The sequence below is a fragment of the Nematostella vectensis genome, chromosome 8, assembly GCF_932526225.1.
Source record: "Nematostella vectensis chromosome 8, jaNemVect1.1, whole genome shotgun sequence".
Classification (NCBI taxonomy): domain Eukaryota; kingdom Metazoa; phylum Cnidaria; class Anthozoa; order Actiniaria; family Edwardsiidae; genus Nematostella; species Nematostella vectensis.
In genome coordinates, this window is record NC_064041.1 from 5753529 (window position 1) to 5772341 (window position 18813).

General features: G+C 41.4%; 1 protein-coding gene across 1 annotated transcript in view; it reads left to right on the forward strand.

The window, feature by feature from the left end:
• Positions 1–56: 56 nt before the first annotated feature.
• The window catches only part of LOC5506148, a 22305-nt gene continuing 3548 nt past the window's right edge, over positions 57–18813 (forward strand). Inside the window, exons 1-13 of the mRNA XM_048731564.1 lie at positions 57–207; positions 3494–3571; positions 5200–5388; positions 5717–5851; positions 6316–6648; positions 8555–9154; positions 11114–11170; positions 11696–11749; positions 12648–12925; positions 14970–15105; positions 16459–16632; positions 17416–17688; positions 18083–18124. Coding sequence (XP_048587521.1) covers positions 156–207; positions 3494–3571; positions 5200–5388; positions 5717–5851; positions 6316–6648; positions 8555–9154; positions 11114–11170; positions 11696–11749; positions 12648–12925; positions 14970–15105; positions 16459–16632; positions 17416–17688; positions 18083–18124 — 2401 coding nt within the window. The 5' untranslated portion in view covers positions 57–155. The remainder of the gene's footprint in view (positions 208–3493; positions 3572–5199; positions 5389–5716; positions 5852–6315; positions 6649–8554; positions 9155–11113; positions 11171–11695; positions 11750–12647; positions 12926–14969; positions 15106–16458; positions 16633–17415; positions 17689–18082; positions 18125–18813) is intronic.

The window sequence follows — 18813 nt, forward strand, 5'->3', positions numbered from 1 at the left end:
AACGTAAATATCTGAAATAGAGGAATTTGGTAATCTGACACCCCGCTGATCCGGCTTTATAAAGGGGTGTTCCAACGCTGAATCGTTATTCGAAGTTAACGGCTGAAGCGAAAGGTTTAGAAAAGAGCTGAATAGCCTTCATCCACACTTCGACAATGAATGGAAACTACTCTTCCCTGGCATTTCTGCTAATAATGGCTTGTGCATGTAAGTTTTTATTGTTATTATTATCATCTCTATCGTTTTGCAGTTTTACTTGGCCTAAGACCAGTTTGAGATACGTTGATAAAGACAAATGCCGCCAAGAACTTCAAATCAGATCTTGACCATAATTCAAGCTGAAAGTTGATAGCAACCTACAAGTACCTAATCACAATCGGCAAAGTTAACATCACACTGCTGGTTTGGTTTATATAAATTTTGAAAACTCCTATCATTTCACAAAGTGTAATTTATGTGTTTTGAGTACAGGATTAATACTGTAAAAGATTGATTATATCAAATGTTTTTTAGGAAAGGGTACTGTACGCAAAAACATATTTTATTATACTACTTTGCATTGTATGGAAACAAAGTCTCCATCTAAGCCGTTCTGGAATCGTCACGCTAGGGGCCCCGTCAGCCGTTATGACATAAGCCCGACATAACGATATGGACATAATGACATAACAGAAAAAACATGTTTTTTTTCTCTTATGCCGTTATATGTCCATGTCGTTGTGTCGGGCTAAACATAGTGCGCGCGCCCATGTCGTTATGTCGTTATGTCACTAATGTGCACCAGGCATTACTGGTGCTCAAGCGCCGATTATGCCAAGTGACACTAGTGACAAAACGAGATAACAATAAAGGTGCGCGCACGACACGCACAACATAACAAAACATGGACATAATGACATGAAAGAAAAAACATGTTTTTTCTTTTATGTCGTTATGTTCATGTCGTTATGTTGGGCTTATGCCAAAATGTCGAATTATTCACACTTGAACATATGAACATAAGGGTGAACATAAGGGTGCACGCGCATGCATGTCGTTATGTCGTTATGTCACTAGTGTGCACCAGGCATAATGGCTGACGCTCACGCGCCGCCTAGCGTGACGAGTCCAGAACGGCTGCGAGGAAAAGGATTTCGAGGTCGTTATAACACAGGCACCCCAAGGTCACAGTGTGTGATCCGTTATGTTGTGACTCTTCGCGTGACAGATAGAGTCTGGACTAATCCGTTCCATCATGCGTGACCCTCGAGGAACCATAAACCACTATAATCAGCTAAATGTCTCCACTTATAGCACAAAAACCACAAAGAACAACTAAAGGGAAAAACTTCAAGGGTAAGACAGGAGAATATGGTAAAGGGAATCAGAGAGCACATTTGATTAGGGAATTCTGGTAGGACAGGATTATTGTCATTCAGGATAATAAAGCCAATTAGAAAATAGCAAATATTTCCCGTCCCCGGCCGCGTAATTTTTTGGCGGCCCGCTAAAAAAAAATATCCTCATTCGCTTCGTGTTCGACAGTGAAATAAATTCTCGCTTCGCATTTCAAGTGCAAAAAGATGGCTTTTGTTTGCGTTGTGATACACTCTTTTTTTATAAGAACGTCCAGATTGAGATTTTACCAAGTTATATTCACTAGTCAACTGAAACCTCTTCCCCCATGGTCCCGGGGAAAGCCCCCACCCCAAGGGGAAAAAATGCAGTCAAATGCCCCTACCCCTCGGGATGCCAACTAAAGGCAACTACCCGACAACAAGTCATATAAAATAAGCTATTACGTTTCCAAGCCAATACACTTCAGCGAGTGCATTTGTACTAATAACTATTAAGAAAACGTTACCAAAAAATTGGAAAAATAATTACCCTCATCTGGCGTTAGTTATCATTCATATTCGTTTTTGCACATTGCACCATGCAGCTTGCTACACGCTGATACATGGAAATGCTTGCTACAGAAGAGAAACAGTCTCAAACCAGAAAGTGACATGGCTTTTGCAAAGTACATTTGTGATGTTATTCATTTGTCCCCAAGCCTCTTTGGTGGGGACAAGTCTTAGAGTAAAAAAACTGTCAATTCTCCCACCCCCTCGGGACAAATTTTTTGTTCAAACGTGCTCTAAACCCCCATGTTAACCCTACACTTCCCCGGGACCATGGGGGTGGGGGTTTCAAATGACTAGTGCATGAAGAACAAGGCCGAGGCTCAGATAGCATAAAAAAAATTATTCTTTAGTTCTGATGCGTTCTAAAATGCAGAATCGACAAATTGAGCTCATAGTAACAACCTTATTATTGCTATATCATTAGTGTACTTCTCTTCCTTATAATTCATTGGGCAATCTATTCTTATATACATTAAATCTACAAATTTATGAACATCGTCAAGAACATATTCAGCCTTAAAATGTCCTAAAAGTAAGAACTGAAAATAAGACGTTCTTATAAAAAAAAAAAAAAGAGTGTATTCAGTCTGATTCTGTAACATTTGAAATTCTGGTTATAACTCGCAAACTAATCGCATGAATTGCTTAGAATTTTATCCAGACTACATTGAAGACACGACAACCAAGTAAAAAGTAAGGTGTCACAACGTAACGTTATCACACACTGTGAGCTTGAAGTACCTATGGTTATATACAAAAACACAAGGGAAAATACAAGACGCGTACCAAAAAGTGGCTCGTTTCTTATTGAATGATCGTCAAATATTTTCCTTTTTCCATATGACACCTATGACTGCGCACCCCACCCCACCCCCCCACCCCCTCCCCACCCCCCCCACCCCACCCCCTCTTGGCTGCCAAAAAGTGGCTCGTTTCTTATTGAATGATCGTCAAATATTTTCCTTTTTCCATATGACACCTATGACTGCGCCCCCCCCACCCCCCCACCCCCCCACCCCACCCCCTCTTGGCTGCCAAAAAGTGGATCATTTCTTATTGAAGGATCATCGAATACTGTATTTCCAATAATCACCTTTCGCTCTTGGAACTGCAATTTGAGATTTGATGTATACCGTTTGCACTTTGAACAACGAGATAAAAATAATCTATTTTCACTAGGGAAGTAAGCGAAGACGTACGGTGCTTATCGCGCGTTAGAAAATTAGTGCCAAGTAGACGCAAACGGAGAAGGAAAGGGAGATAAGAAGGAAGGATAAGAACTTCTTCTTTTCTTTTAACCCGCTTTTGTCTTCCTTTATTTCTTCCATCTCGTTTTCGTTCTTGCCTCTTCGTTTCCTTAGCTAGAGAAATACCGGCTGAAGCGATCGAAAAATAAACCAAAAAATAAGGGCCAAATCCCAGGGAAATCAAGCTCAGTTCGAGCTTTATAAAATGTCGATACTTACTTACGGGGTATTCGAATTGCTGAGCTTATGTACTGTATATTTTCTAACCCTCCTCACACAACCCTCCGTATATTTCGCGGACACCATATTCTAGAAATATATTAAAATCCTTAATACTGTATTCGTTTCTTTTTCTTGAAGTGACCGCGAGTTTAGATGCGACGAGCCACAGACCACAGGCCAAAACACGTCAGCGGCAGGCGCGGTCACTTGGCAAAGGTGAACTTTATAAATTCTTATTATTTTTTTTCATAATACATGGTAAATTGAACCATGGATCTGGGCCGCTAAAGGTTTCGAACATATCAAGCTTAAAATTTAGTTTAGGGTGAATAAATATAGGTATTTTTCATGTGGTTATGATATGAGTGTTGTCCCAGATCTTTAAACGTGCACAAATAGGAGTATCTCCGGGTCAGGATGGATTTTGCATATCAAGATTTTGCATATCGTTTTTGCCAAACGCGGTAACTTCCATATAAGCAAACTAATATATTCCTTATTTGGAAAAACTGCACGATTATTGGCATTTTTAAGGTTGCCGTACCACAGGTGCTTCGTAAACATTATGACTTGTAATCAGAAGAAAAAAAAAACAGTGACTGTGACCATCTTTAGTCAATGGAGAAAAGTATCTGAAAAGAAACTTATTAAGAGTCCTGTACCAGTCCCTCAAACGACAATGTTTTCTTCATATGTGAAGAAAATAAACATGGTAGCCTGTTATTCCGGTTATGCCAATATCACAAGGCAAAAAAAAAAAAAAAAAAAAAAAAAAAACACCGGCAGCAATAAAAAAAAAAAAAATGCCTGACTATGAAACTATTCTTTAAATACGACCTTGTAATTGAAAAAGCCCTAGGGGAGGGGGGGACTCTCCAGTAAGGTAGCAGACGGTGATGATTGTCCTATCTTTAGGGTATAAAATTTCGACCAGCTGCTATCGCTTAGAGGGTGTTGAAGGATTTTTCTGATTCTGCTATCTCTTGGGGTACAAAATCGACCAATTGCTTTTCCGTAGGGGGTGTTTGACGGTTTTCCGATTCCTCGCTTAGATGTCTATGGAGAGCCATTTCATAGTGAAATGCAATTAAAAAAAGATTTTTGAAAAAAGGTCGATAGATTCAACCATAAGTTCTCATTAGACCAAATTTGCATTGGTTTTCAACCCAAAATAATGCATAAAAAGAAAACAGTCATAAATTTTTGTAAATCTTATTTTAAGGCCTTAAAAGGGTCTTAAATTTGGAAAAAAGTTTGCTAATGGTCTTAAAAATGGATTTTTTTCTGAAATTTCAGATAAATGTTCAGAATTTATAGCAAAGATTATGCTTTGATCTGTCCTTCTGGATTGTTACCGATAAAAGTGTTATGATTGTTCTAGCTTACCCTAGAAATAAACTTTGAAATTCTAAAGGTCTTGATTGCCTGTTCAACTGCAGGTACCTTATTACAGTTTATTTTTGCGTCACTTTAAATTCGCGAATTTCGTGATTATAAACAAAATCGCTAAGATAGGGTGAAAATTGAATTTGATAAAGTGAGTACTCAAAAAGCCTTTGGGTAAAATAGTAGCCGCTTCATGAACTTTATGTATTTAGCCCGTCCTATAATGTACACAAGTACCATAAGGGGTTGAGTTTCATTTCTGAACTGTATGTTAGATTTTTGTGGAACTAAATTTAGCCAACTCATGTTACAATTTGTTCCATAGTTTTGATCCCACTTGTTTTGCTTGATTATTATATTGCTTGATATTGTCCTAAAATCTCAAAATCGCGGAGTTAAAGTCACCTGATTTTTTTTAACGAAAATAGCGTCCCTGTTTCACTGTATTTTTTCAACAGCCCTGCAAGTGCGTCTGTCCGGGGGATACTATGGCCGCGTTGAGGTGCTGTACAACAACACGTGGGGAACCATTTGTGACGAGGGGCACAGTGGTTGGAACATCAACTCTGCTAACGTGGCCTGCAGGCAGCTTGGCTACTCATACGCCACCGATGCTCTGCTGAGCGGAGCCTATGGCCAGGGCAAAGGTAAATAACAGGTTCCTGAAAGAAAGAAACTGGAATTAGGATAAGCCTTTATTTTAGGCTGGAAACTGAGTTGAGCTACAGGGAACGGGGAAATGTTAGTGACCAGGGAGACGGATCGAGATTTTTGTTGAAAAGTCGGGGTATCTTGGGTAAAGGAAGGTTGTTATTCCCAGGCCTTAAGTTATAGGCCAAGCGGTAGACCGCGACAAGGCAACCGCAAATCTGTTCTTGACCCCTCCCCCCCGATGTCCAATAACCTCTGGGGCACAAGGTAGACCCAGAAAACGATATCCCACTTGGAGTGATCATATTGTGTGTGTTTTTATAGGGCCAGTATTATTTGAAAAAATCATGTGCTATGGAGATGAGCGGAACATCGGATTCTGTCCAATTTTATGGGAGAGACAAAGGGAATGGAGTTGTCGGTCTGCGGGTGTCATCTGCAAGCGAAGAATAAAACCAGGTATTGACTAAATAATAATGAGCGTTATAAAGAATGCGGTGACGATATGCTTGTGATTATAAAAAGGCAGACAGACAGATTAACTTACGGACAGACGGATGGACTTGCGGACCGGCAATTGACAGATTGACCTACGGACAGACGGAGGGACTTGCGGACGGCTAGACAGCTTGAGTTACGGACAGATAGACAGATAAACTTACGGACAGACAGAAAATGGACTTTACGGCCAGGCAGATTAACATACGGACAGATGGAATTACGAACGGACGAACTGACAAAGGACTTCCGGATACACTTACAGACAGATTGACTTACGGACAGATGGAATTACGGACTGCCGAACTGAAAGACTTACGGACTGACGGACGGATGGGGATGAAAAAAAACTGACGAAAAAAAATGACATGGGAGTAGACTTTCCCTGTCCTAACGCAAATCTTCAATTTGTTACTTATGCCTAGTACGGTTGCGTGTTCGTCTGGCCGGAGGCAAATCCCGTAGAGAAGGCCGTGTTGAAGTTTACTACTCCCGACGATGGGGCACAATCTGTGATTATCAGTGGGGCATTTTGGATGCTAATGTCGTCTGTCGTCAGCTTGGCTACCCGGGTGCGCTGGCCGCTAAGAGGGAGGCGTTCTTTGGGCAGGGAAAAGGGAATATTTGGCTGACCGATGTCCAGTGCAAGGGACGAGAAAGCAATATTGGGCTTTGCAGGAGAAGTTTTCTTGAACATCAGCAAACCTGTCAGCATTCAGAAGACGCCGGAGTCATCTGTAAACCGAAGTTGCGGAAATGTGAGGCAATTTTCTTGCTGTTCTTACATGAAATGTTTGGATCACTGCAGTTTGCAAATTTTGCAGTTATCGGATGCGCTCCCCAATCGGTAGCTCTTAGCAACGGAAACCAGTTTTTTCCTGGCTATCGAATATTCACATTTTAGAATTTTCTGGACAAGTTCCTTTTGTGCTCTTGATTGATTGCATGTGTTTCCTTGCATTTGGTGCATGTTTTTATTTACGTTAATATGTTTGAACTTACAGAGAACCTCAATAAAGCTTTGCAATTAAGCTTGACTTAAAGCCGCATTGTCACCAGTTTGCTTCCGGAGGTCCGACGGAAACCTCAACTGTTAAAAGACAAAAGAATCTTTTAAAATCCGAGATTTTAAACAGGCCATCCGCTCTAAATTATCAATCACATCCCCAAAGAAACTTCCAATAAACACACTGCTTTCAATATTTTGGAATATTTTTCGCGTTTTCCGTTAAAAATCATCGGAGATTGTTACGTAATCGACCGGAAGTAAACTGGTGATAATGCGGCTTTAATGTCAAAAGGAATCGGATACGGGCGAAAAAACTAGAGCTTAAATACCAAATGAGAGCGTGTTCATGAGATCGTGTCTTTGGGCACGTATTGAAAACTCTTTATAAATCAATAACTTGACGTAAAGTTTGAACGATTCACACGGAATGTGAATGGAATGCAGCCGCATTCGAGTTTATCAAACCAAGCTGCCGTAGAAGCGAATATGTAAAAATTATTTAACAAAACCCTAAAGCTTTTAATTATTTAGATATTTTCTTTTTTTATAAAGCGATTCTAGGCTGGCGCTTCGTAACGATCATATCCCGAAGTGTATCCGAGGTCAAATTTTCCCAGCAAACCTTGCGGCAAATCTCACTTTTTTATTTTTTTTTTCTGCGTGATGACATAGTAGCTACTCGCACATGCGCAGTAGCTACAAAAACAAACAAACAAACAAATAACAGGTCTTAAAAGTTGATAATGGGCGACGAAGAGTTTTATTATCCTGAAAAGTTTGACATGAAAAAAAACGAGCCGGCGCCAATAGCCAATAAATACAAAGCTTATTTATATCGGACAAACAAACAAATGAATAAAAAGCAAGAGGTGCAAATAACCCAAAGAGTAAATACAGCTTCTATTAAATGCAATATTTCCATCAAAACATCATAAAGCAGCAAAAGTGAATTGAGTTTTCTTTTACTTCAGAAGTTTGTTCTCTACATACAGTGGAGTTTTCACACCAAACAATCCATTCATGCCGTGAAGACTGACATCTGAGCTTTCTTTTTTATTGTTTGGATCTACAGCACCTTCGGGATAAAGCCTGTAGCTTCCAATAGGTGAAAATAAGAAGAAATAGCCCGTTGCTCATTGAATTATATAACGGTGCTTGTCACAACGATGAAAATGACAGTGAACGGCAAATAAAACAAGTAAATCCTTTTGGTTCAACTTCCATTCATTTGGGCCCACGGATCATTCCTTCATTTACGTCTGAGAAAGGTCTACTTAGAACAACATCCAAGGCCTGTTAAGTATCTTGTCGTCTTATATTGTTGAATGTTTTACTCTTTTACCTTTTTTAGTTGACCGTGCGGCGAGGGTTTCTCGTTTTCCCGCCTTTTTGAAACCGATCGATAAACTAATCGATATTGACTTGTTTTCTCGTCATTTTAAATTGTAAAAGCAATATAATAAAACTTTTATTAACCTCGCTTGCTCGGTTTGTACAGAAAAATATCAGACCTGGTCTTTTCTGCACGGCTTTCGGCCTTGGACCGTACATTAAAGACCACGGTCTAATATTTCTCTTACAAACCTCGCGCTCGGGTAATAAGTAGTTAATATACAGATATTAGCCTGGTCTTTTAATTACCGTTTTTTTTTTAGCATCCGGTGACTCAGCGCAAACAAATGATCTACAAGCCTGGTCGAATGACCCGCAAGCCTGGTCGACTCGTGACCCGCAGGACAAGTCGAGTGACCCTCAAGACAAGTCGAGTGACCCGCAAGCCTGGTCGAGTGACCCGCAGGACAAGTCGAGTGACCCGCAAGCCTGGTCGAGTGACCCGCAAGCCTGGTCGAGTGACCCTCAAGACAAGTCAAGTGACCCGCAAGCCTGGTCGAGTGACCCGCAAGCCTGGTCGAGTGACCCGCAAGCCTGGTCGAGTGACCCTCAAGACAAGTCGAGTGACCCGCAAGCCTGGTCGAGTGACCCGCAAGCCTGGTCGAGTGACTCGCAAGCCTGGTCGAGTGACCCGCAAGCCTGGTCAAGTGACCCGCAAGCCTGGTCGAGTGACCCGCAAGCCTGGTCGAGTGACCCTCAAGACAAGTCGAGTGATCCGCAAGCCTGGTCGAGTGACCCGCAGGACAAGTCGAGTGACCCGCAAGCCTGGTCGAGTGACCCGCAAGCCTGGTCGAGTGACCCGCAAGCCTGGTCGAGAGACCCACCTCCGCCGAAAGGAAGCACTGATGCAGATCTCGATGATGGTGAGTCTTGGCACGCATGATAGATTGCCCTCACCCACACAACCCACACATCCTGGTTCCTCGCCTAAGTCCGGGATAAGTTGATGATAAGGTATTTTTTTTTTTAATTAGCTCTTGAATGGCTGAATTCCAAATTGCGATGCAAAACTGGAGATATTTGTCCTCTAATAAGCCAGTTCAGAGTTTAAGAAAAAAAAAGGCTGGGAGACGCAGGGTCGAATCGATCGAATCGGACCAAATGGGCGATTTAGCGGAAGAGTTTGTATGGTGGTCTTGGAGAAAAATCCTTCCTACAAAGCCGTTTTACAAGATATGGGAAAACCAACCACATTTATGTGCTGCAGACTACTAATTGTTTTACTTTTCGGCCTCGTTTTGTTATGAATACGGCCCGATAAAAATTTTTACGGATAGATTTACTTCGCTCTGTGAGCCAATTTGACTTCCGCTCGCAAAACATTACCGATGGAACTTCGGTACTTTGGTACCTCAGGTAAAAATGAAATGATTTTCGTCCACGAAATTGAAGTAATATTTTTGCTAAACATCTAAGAACAATATTGGTTTGAATTCTACGGCATAAAAATTGAAACGGCACTTCTACCGATGGATTTTATACTCCGATTCGCAGTTCGCCGATAAACTTTCTTTTAAGGAATGACTCAGGGTAGTCAGAATATCGCTCCGTAGAAATACTTTTTGCGCCCTGTTCATCCCAAATTGCCCCCTATACGAAGTGCAAGTCTTCAAAAATGAAAGTCTTCAAAAATGCTCTAAAAGATATTTTGAAATCATTCATTGCCACTGTCCATTGCCATTTATTGAGGACTTTATTGCACTTCGTATAGGGGGCAATTTGGGAGTATAAAATGCATCGGTAGAAGTGCCGTTTCAATTTTTATGCCGTAGAATTTTTCTTCAAGATCGCAACAAAAACTCTCTTGTGAAATCGCTATTTTGGTCCGAAATAGCCCAACTGGCTATTGTGAAATGTCTTTATTGCTGACTCCTCTTTTCGACTTTCTTACTGGTTTCCCTGTGGTATCTTAGATACGTGTGCATTTGTAACAATGCATCTCCCTCGGTCGAGTCCTAGGCATTCTTACTGGTTTCCCTGTGGTATCTGAGATACGTGTGCATTTGTAACAATGCATCTCCCTCGGTAGAGTCCAGGGCTTTCTTACTGGTTTCCCTGTGGTATATGAGGTACGTGTGCATCTTCCTCGGTCGAGTCCAGGGCTTTCTTACTGGTTTCCCTGTGGTATCTGACATACGTGTGCATTTTCCTCGGTAGAGTCCAGGGCTTTCTTACTGGTTTCCCTGTGGTATCTGAGATACGTGTGCATTTGTAACAATGCATCTCCCTCGGTAGAGTCCAGGGCTTTCTTACTGGTTTCCCTGTGGTATCTGAGATACGTGTGCATTTGTAACAATGCATCTCCCTCGGTAGAGTCCAGGGCTTTCTTACTGGTTTCCCTGTGGTATCTGAGATACGTGTGCATCTGTAACAATGCATCTCCCTCGGTAGAGTCCAGGGCTTTCTTACTGGTTTCCCTGTGGTACCTGAGGTACGTGCATTTGTAACAATGCATCTCCCTCGGTAGAGTCCAGGGCTTTCTTACTGGTTTCCCTGTGGTACCTGAGGTACGTGCATTTGTAACAATGCATCTCCCTTGGTAGAGTCCAGGGCTTTCTTACTGGTTTCCCTGTGGTACCTGAGGTACGTGCATTTGTAACAATGCATCTCCCTCGGTAGAGTCCAGGGCTTTCTTACTGGTTTCCCTGTGGTATCTGAGATACGTGTGCATTTGTAACAATGCATCTTCCTCGGTGTAGTCCAGGGCTTTCTTACTGGTTTCCCTGTGGTATCTGAGATACGTGTGCATTTGTAACAATGCATCTCCCTCGGTTGTGAAATGTCTTTAGTGCTTATTGCTTTTCGACATTTGCTTTGTTTAGACATTCTACTGAAGGAGCTAGAGGCTACGACAGCCGATGCAAGCAAAAACAGAGCCAGTAAGTACCACGTGCCATGTAATCCTTTCAAGATTACCAAATAGTTTGAAACACCAGCAATAGCGCGTGGTGAGAAAATAGAAAAATTACTGCAGATGTCATATTTATGTGCTCATCACTGGTGTAACTTCAAAATGTTCAATAGCAGTACTCATTGTAAATTATAAAAGACACTTTGGGATAATCATAAAAGGTAATCATAAGAACAGTGGAGGGAAATCGGATTTCTTTAAAGAGAAAACAGAAATACGTGGAAACGAGGTGTTTATGCTAGCCTTCAATCCAATCCTTCATGCTCCAGTGAGCGGCGTACATAGGGGGATTGCGCAGGTTACGGCCAAGAGGTTTGTCATTTTCTTATTAAGGAATCTTCAAATACTATCCCTTTTGCTTATGATACCCATGACTGCGACCCCCTCCCCCCATCCTCAGCCAATCCTTGACACGCGCCTGCTAGCAATGTGCGCTTATTTGATCAAACTTTCTTTTTTACAAGCCTTATTGGACCTTTGTTCATTTCAACAGATGGCGCCATGGAGAACCCTCTCGCCACCAAACGCGTTTACTTGCACAAGACTCGTAAGTTGACGGGAAAAGCGCCTTTAAGCGTCTTAAAAGACCTTACTCTTGGTGCAACTTGTCGCGCAAAACAACAACAACAAAAAAATTGCAATTTGCACGTGCAATGCCACATGTATTGCTGCGCCTTTAAAAATTTGTTACATAAAGTAGAAGTGTGTTCTACGTTCCATGTGACTTTGACAAAAGAAAAACAATTGCAAAGGGGGCATTCACACGTATGGAAAACGCGCGTTTTCCTGGCCGGAACAAGTTGCAAGAAAAAATCGTACTTTGACAGTCGTTATTGTTGAGGCAAAAAAGAATAGGTGTGCGAAAATGCCTGCTAGAAAGAAGTAGAAAGAAAAAGTTGCGCGTGAAAATTTCCTGTGTTTTTTTTTTTTAACTATCAAGGTATTGTATCTCTTATTTATTTTGTGTCAGTTCGGACAATCTAATAACGAGTTATGGAAACGAGTAGAACTTTCTTAAAGAAGCGGTCCTTGCTCTTCTATAGACCTGATTGTCGAGCACAATATTATGTCATAATATTGTCACATAACCATGCTTATTGACATCATGTATTTTTGCCTGTTACTGAGTTTAATTAAAATTTATATTGTTATATTAATTTAATGATTCATATGCATGCATGCAACAAAATATCACGCACTTGCGCACTTCTTCAAATGTATACACCTATTTCATGAAAGGTTACACTCGAGAATCAATGTGTCGTAGCCCGCGTCGGCTTATGGGTACCGTATAAACGATACAGCTTTTGACACCTGGATTTGTATTTTATTTACGCTTATTTACTTGATACCCATCAAGCACTGCGAGTTACGATACACAGATTCTCGGAGTGCAACCTTATTTGAAATAGGTGTACATAGATTGGCTAATCATCTTTCCTTAGGAACGTATAGACTCTGCGAGCACAAAAGCGGCCTACTCCGGTGTCCACGAGGCCAAAAGATCTCGATCGGCTATGCAAATTACGGGCGGACCCGCGGGCGGGAGATTTGCCCGCATTCTTCCATTCACACTGTTCGTTGCCACTCGAACTATTCCTCGCAGCTAATCCGGTGCGCGTGTCAAGGACGTAACGCGTGCCGACTGTACGCAAAAAACGAGGTGTACGGGGACCCCTGCCCTGGCACATTCAAGTACATCGAGGTCAAGTTTAAGTGTATCTAAGGTACGTGTGGTACAATGCATCTAGGATATCTTATTGGGTTCCCTGTGGTATCTAAGGTACGTGTGTAACAATGCATCGAGGCCATCTTATTGGGTTCCCTGTGGTATCTAAGGTACGTGTGTGACAATGTATCTCAATTCTAAGCTGAGTCCTAGGCTTTCCTGTGGTATTTGAGGTTCGTGTGGGTTCCCTGTGATATTTGAGGTTCGTGTGCATTTGTGACAATCCATCTTCCTTAGTTGAGTCCTAAGCTTTCTTGCTGGGTTTTCCTTTGGTAAAACGTTATTACTGCTGGGTTTTCTGTGGTATAACGTTATTACTGAGGTCAATCTTTTGCGCTTTCTTTTATCTGATAATAATCTAATCTTAACGATTTCTCCCACAGATAGCGCAGTAGATGATCCAGTAGAATAGACGCCTAGAGATGGGAAAAATACACACCACGGAGATAGCTAGAAAAATAGTTCTTTCGTTCGCATTAACATTTAATTTTGACCACTATATGGGCTCAGTTTTGAAGAAAAATGTAACCAGTAACAAACAAAAAAACATGTCGGGTTTCAGCCTGAATCCGCCTTCTTGTCAGGCCTAATAGAATAATTGAGACTGATTTCTTTTTAATCCACAACCTTTCTGTTACAGAAACAAGCTTTTTGTAAAATAAAACCATATTAGTAGCAATGAGAAAAAACAACCATTGTAAATCACAAATAAAAAAATATCAAATGACGTCTGACTACAGGCTTACTTATATTCAGCATGCCCTTCTTTCGCTGACCCTATTTACATTCAGTTAGAGCAGCCCTCGAATACATGCTGTCAGTACGCCCCCTCCCCTCCCCTCCCATGCCTTTTGGCCTACATACTACAAATATAGCATCGGATAGCATCGGATGTACTCACTGTTTTAAGGAAGCTCGCGTAATATTTCTCAAGCGATCAGGTGCTCGGAATGCTCCAATCCTCTTTTTCATTTGCTTTGAGTATTTTTCTAAACAATTCTTCAAATCTGCTTGCAGAATTACACTTGCACTCACTAATTACCATTTGGTGGCCTTTTGATTCCCGAGATAATTTCACTGAATGCAAAAAAAAAGAAAGAAAATTTCCGAAAAAGTGATTCTTGACTTTTCACTTTGAACGGCGAGATAATGTTATAAAGAAACTTCAAGTCAGATACACAGAGTTCCTAAAAGAAAATTTGCTTAAAAAAAAAAAATCCGCACTCAGTACTGTCCCACCCGCGACAACTCACAGTCCAGTCACTACCTGAAATCACCCGCGACAATTTACAGTCCAGTAAGTACCTAAAATCACCCGCGACAATTCACATTCCAGTCACTACCCGAAATCACCCACGACAATTCACAGTCTCCAGTAAGTACCTAAAATCACCCGCGACAATTCACAGTTCAGTCAGTACCTAAAATCACCCGCGAGAATTCACAGTCCAGTCACTACCTAAAATCCCCCGCGACAACTCACAGTCTCCAGTAAGTACCTAAAATCCCCCGCGACAACTCACAGTCCAGTCAGTACCTAAAATCACCAGCGACAATTCATAGTCCAGTCAGTGCCTGAAGTCACCCACGACAATTCACAGTCCAGTCACTACCTGAAACCACAACAATTCACAGTTCAGTCAGTACCTAAAATCACCAGCGACAATTCACAGTCCAGTCACTACCTAAAATCCCCCGCGACAATTCACAGTCCAGTCAGTACCTAAAATCACCAGCGACAATTCACAGTCCAGTCAGTGCCTGGAGTCACCCACGACAATTCACAGTCCAGTCAGTGCCTGAAATCTGATGTGCGGCTCGGTCAGTTTCACCACAGGTAGACGGAGTCGCGTAGGGGAGTTGGTACTGGACTAGACCTGTCTTAGCGTTGCTTAGCCTGTGTGCAGCCGGAAATAATTCCATTAATAGAACTATTTCCGGCTGCACACAGGCCTAGACCTGCCATGGCTTTTTGTAGCGTTTCGACAGCCCACTTTGACATGTTTGACAGCGCAAAGCCAAGACAAGCTATTAAAAGAATAGGTCGATGCTTGCAGATATTATCGATTACACAGAAGAAGCAAAGCAAGGAAGGAATCAAGCATTTAACAGGAAGATGAAGATTGCACTCTGTGTTCTGACACTTAGTTGCATTGTGCTTTCGACACAATCAGGTAATGGTAATTTAGGATTTACCGTATCTTGATAATGACTAAACGGAGATTTATCAAAATCATTTCAAATTTCAGAGCCCGCTCTTGGGGCAAAGAAAGGGAAGCTCTTCCGCTTTCGCAAAGAAAGGGAAGGTGTTTCATTGTCCTTAAAAGTCTGTAGACTAATTAAGAGCATGACAAAACAATGAAAGACCAAAGTCAACAAAATTGAGATAAAGTACAAAGCATTTACAATACGATACAATTTTTTAACACTTGCCGTTGAACAGTATCGAGGCGCGCGAATTCAAGATGGCTTCCACGAATGCAAACTCGTGATATTGTATACATGCTTGCGTGCGATTTGCTGCTTATGCCATGCCAACACGTAGTGTTTTACAAGCGACAGAGATTCTGCTTCATGTTTTGATACGTGGAACCTGGATTTTACGATAATCTCGATTCTACGATATAGTTCCTTTCTCCCGGCCAAAATACAGTGAAATGTATAAGAAATTACCTCGATCTTACGATATTGGATACAACGATAATCTCGATTTAAATGATACAAATCTGTTTTCCCAAGCGTAATTTTCACCTCAATACAATGATATTACTGATTCTGTATATCAACGAAGAGAGAAAAGCTCAAGACACCGCACTGACGTACAGTACAGTTCATCGGTTTTCTTGACTTGACAGATCTTGTTAAATGCAGATTCAATTTACAGAGTAACTAGTACTATTTTTATTTTTTTAATACAAATAACTAGTACTAGTATTATTTTGTAAAACTTCATAACTAATACGACTTCGCTACAACTATATTTTCATTGGATTTTTCTTTATATTGTCAAATCGAGGACCTCTTTCTAACGATACCTCGATTTTACGATACATTTTCTTTCTCCCGAGGCACATCGCAAAATCCAGGTTCCACTGTCTTTTGAAAAGCCATATGCAAGGCAAATTCAACACAGGACCAGGGAGTGATCAAGGATTGCTTTAGGGGCAGCATGAAGTAGAAGGGAAAGGGCTTGCTGCAGCACTAAAAACGGGCAAGGGACTCAGTTTTTAAAGCATTTCATTTCTGTAGCTCCCAGCCCCCTCCCTCTAGACTCGCTACTGCTTAAAGCCAGTCGATCCTGCGTGATGCGTGGTTTTGTAAGCTATGAAAACCCCATGCATGTGAATGAAATCCGTTTTAATCATGCTGAGATTCAATCCATCCTACAATAAAATCGACTCGATTATATTTCTACGATATCAAACAATGCTGGGTAAGTTTTATTCTTCAAAATGATGGGAGTTTTAAACAAAAACAAAACAACAGTGTCACGCAAGTCGGATTCACAGCACATTGTTTCTTTGTAGCGAGTGTGAGTAACTTCTGTCAAGATAAGGCGGATGGTAACTATGCTCATCCATCCAAGTGCGATATGTACATCACGTGCTCTAACGGGATCGCGCACGAGATGCCATGTCCCGCGGGACTCAACTGGAACGACGTGACAAAGGAATGCGACTGGCCGCGCGACGCTCCTTGCTGTAAGTAAATCACAGAAAGGCCCATAATAAACTGAGGCCGTGAGCATCACGTTAGAGAGAGACGATAAAGAAATCTTTCAATGAAAATAAACCCTTCCTGACATAGAAGCCTTCTGACCGATTCATTAAGAGCGATAGCGCGAACTTGTCACCCAAAAGGTGTGTGATGTGTCAGTGTTTCAAACAAACAAATTCCAAGAATTTGTGATTATTTCCACTTCTCTAAACCACGCCTAGAGAGAGACGATAAAGAAATCTTTCAATGAAAATAAACCCTTCTGACATACAAACCTTCTGACCGATTCATTAAGAGCGAGCGCGAACTTGTCACCCAAAAGGTGTGTGATGTGTCAGTGTTTCAAACAAACAAATTCCAAGAATTGTTGATTATTTCCACTTCTTTAAACCACGCCTTTCTTGAAGTGTTTCATTTCTCTTGAAGTTTTGAGTTACCGGGGTTAACAGCCGCCTCAAGCGTGCGCAGCATCAATATGATCGCGTAGAATATGATCGCGTGGGGGAAGAGAAGGAAAGAAAACTTCCTTTCCACTGTTAATATTTATACAGCCCCCCCCCCTTTTTTTTGCAAAATTTTATTATGCCATTCATTTACTTTATCATATATAATGCCAGTCATTGCCATATGATTTAAAGTCATATAGTTTACTAAGCATTCGCAATGCAGCTTACTTGCTGCTGTTGACCGGTGTGTGCGCGCGCTTGCATCGGATAACGCGCGCGGAGGCTTACTAAGAAATGGCATATATCTCCATTCTCTTTCAGCAACCCACAAAGCCATCATTTGCGAGCACCAGACTGCGTCACTCCAATGCTCATCTGGAACCAAGATAAGCATCTGGTACGCGAACTACGGGCGTACAGCCGGGGCTGCAGTTTGCCCTCATCCTTCCATAAAAACGACGAATTGCGTCTCCAGCTCTGCGGCGATCCATGCCGAGTGTCAAGGGAAGACCTCGTGCACGCTTCATGCTTCGAACTCGGTGTACGGTGACCCGTGTGTCGGCACGTTCAAGTACATCGAGGTCAAATACAAGTGTGCCTAACGATACAAAGGTAATTTAGCCTAGAAAAACGATTCGCTCCTCATCCAATAAGCACTAACTTCACCCTATCTTGTTAGCAGATCTTTTTCCTGTTTTTAACAATAACCTGTCGAGGCGTATCTGATCTATCGTTTGTTTGTTTGCTTATTTACCATTCTAACGTTGCGCGGGAATTGAGTCGAGTTGATAAGCAAACAGCATGCCGGGACGATTTTAAGGGACGCAATTCAACAAGATTCAATTCAATGGTGTCGTAAGCATGTTGATGTGATACTGAACGAGAGCTAAATTCAACTCCCGGAATAATAATTAGTTAGAACACAACATAAAAAACATTGGCATCGTTCATCGCCTGGGAATAATTGCGTCCCCTAAAACTGTCCCAGCATGCTGTTCATCTATCAACTCGACCCAATCTCCCGCGCAACGTGAGAATGATGAGTCTATCTCCTGGAACACAAACGTACACGCAGAAAGAACAGAGACACGGCAAGGCTGAGTAAACTGTTAGAATAAACCAACAAAAAAGGGCCTATAATTTCCTTTAATGAATTTAAGCCCTTTTTTCTGGAGTCACGGCCGCAGCAATTTTTGTGTTTATTTTGGCGCGAGTTTGCAACTCAAAAAGTCACGTGTTTCTTAGTGCAAGTCGCATGTTGTTTCACGACACTCTTCTAGATAGCAAGTGAGTAAATGACGTGCTGACAAGACATGCACGTACACAGAAATCACTCTGAGGCTTATATAATGTGTTGTGTTTTCCCAACAGATCAAGAACCTAGGCAACATTGAAAAAGGCATCTACTAACACACAAGTCAAAATTACAAGATATGATTTAGATCTTTATCAAGCTGGTTAATACTTTAGACTACGGCAGGATAAATAAACGTCTGAGAAACGTCATTAACGCTATAAACGCAAAACTGTAGTTGATAACAAGTTCATCTTATTTGTAACAAAAAGAAGGGATTAAAATTTATTATATCTCTAAAGCAGTATTCATATATACTTTTTCTACATAGCATGCACTAAGTTTTACGATACTTTGATATGTTAAGGTTTTAGGTACGGATGAAATTAGTACAATATCATCGGGTCAATATATGCGGACAACAC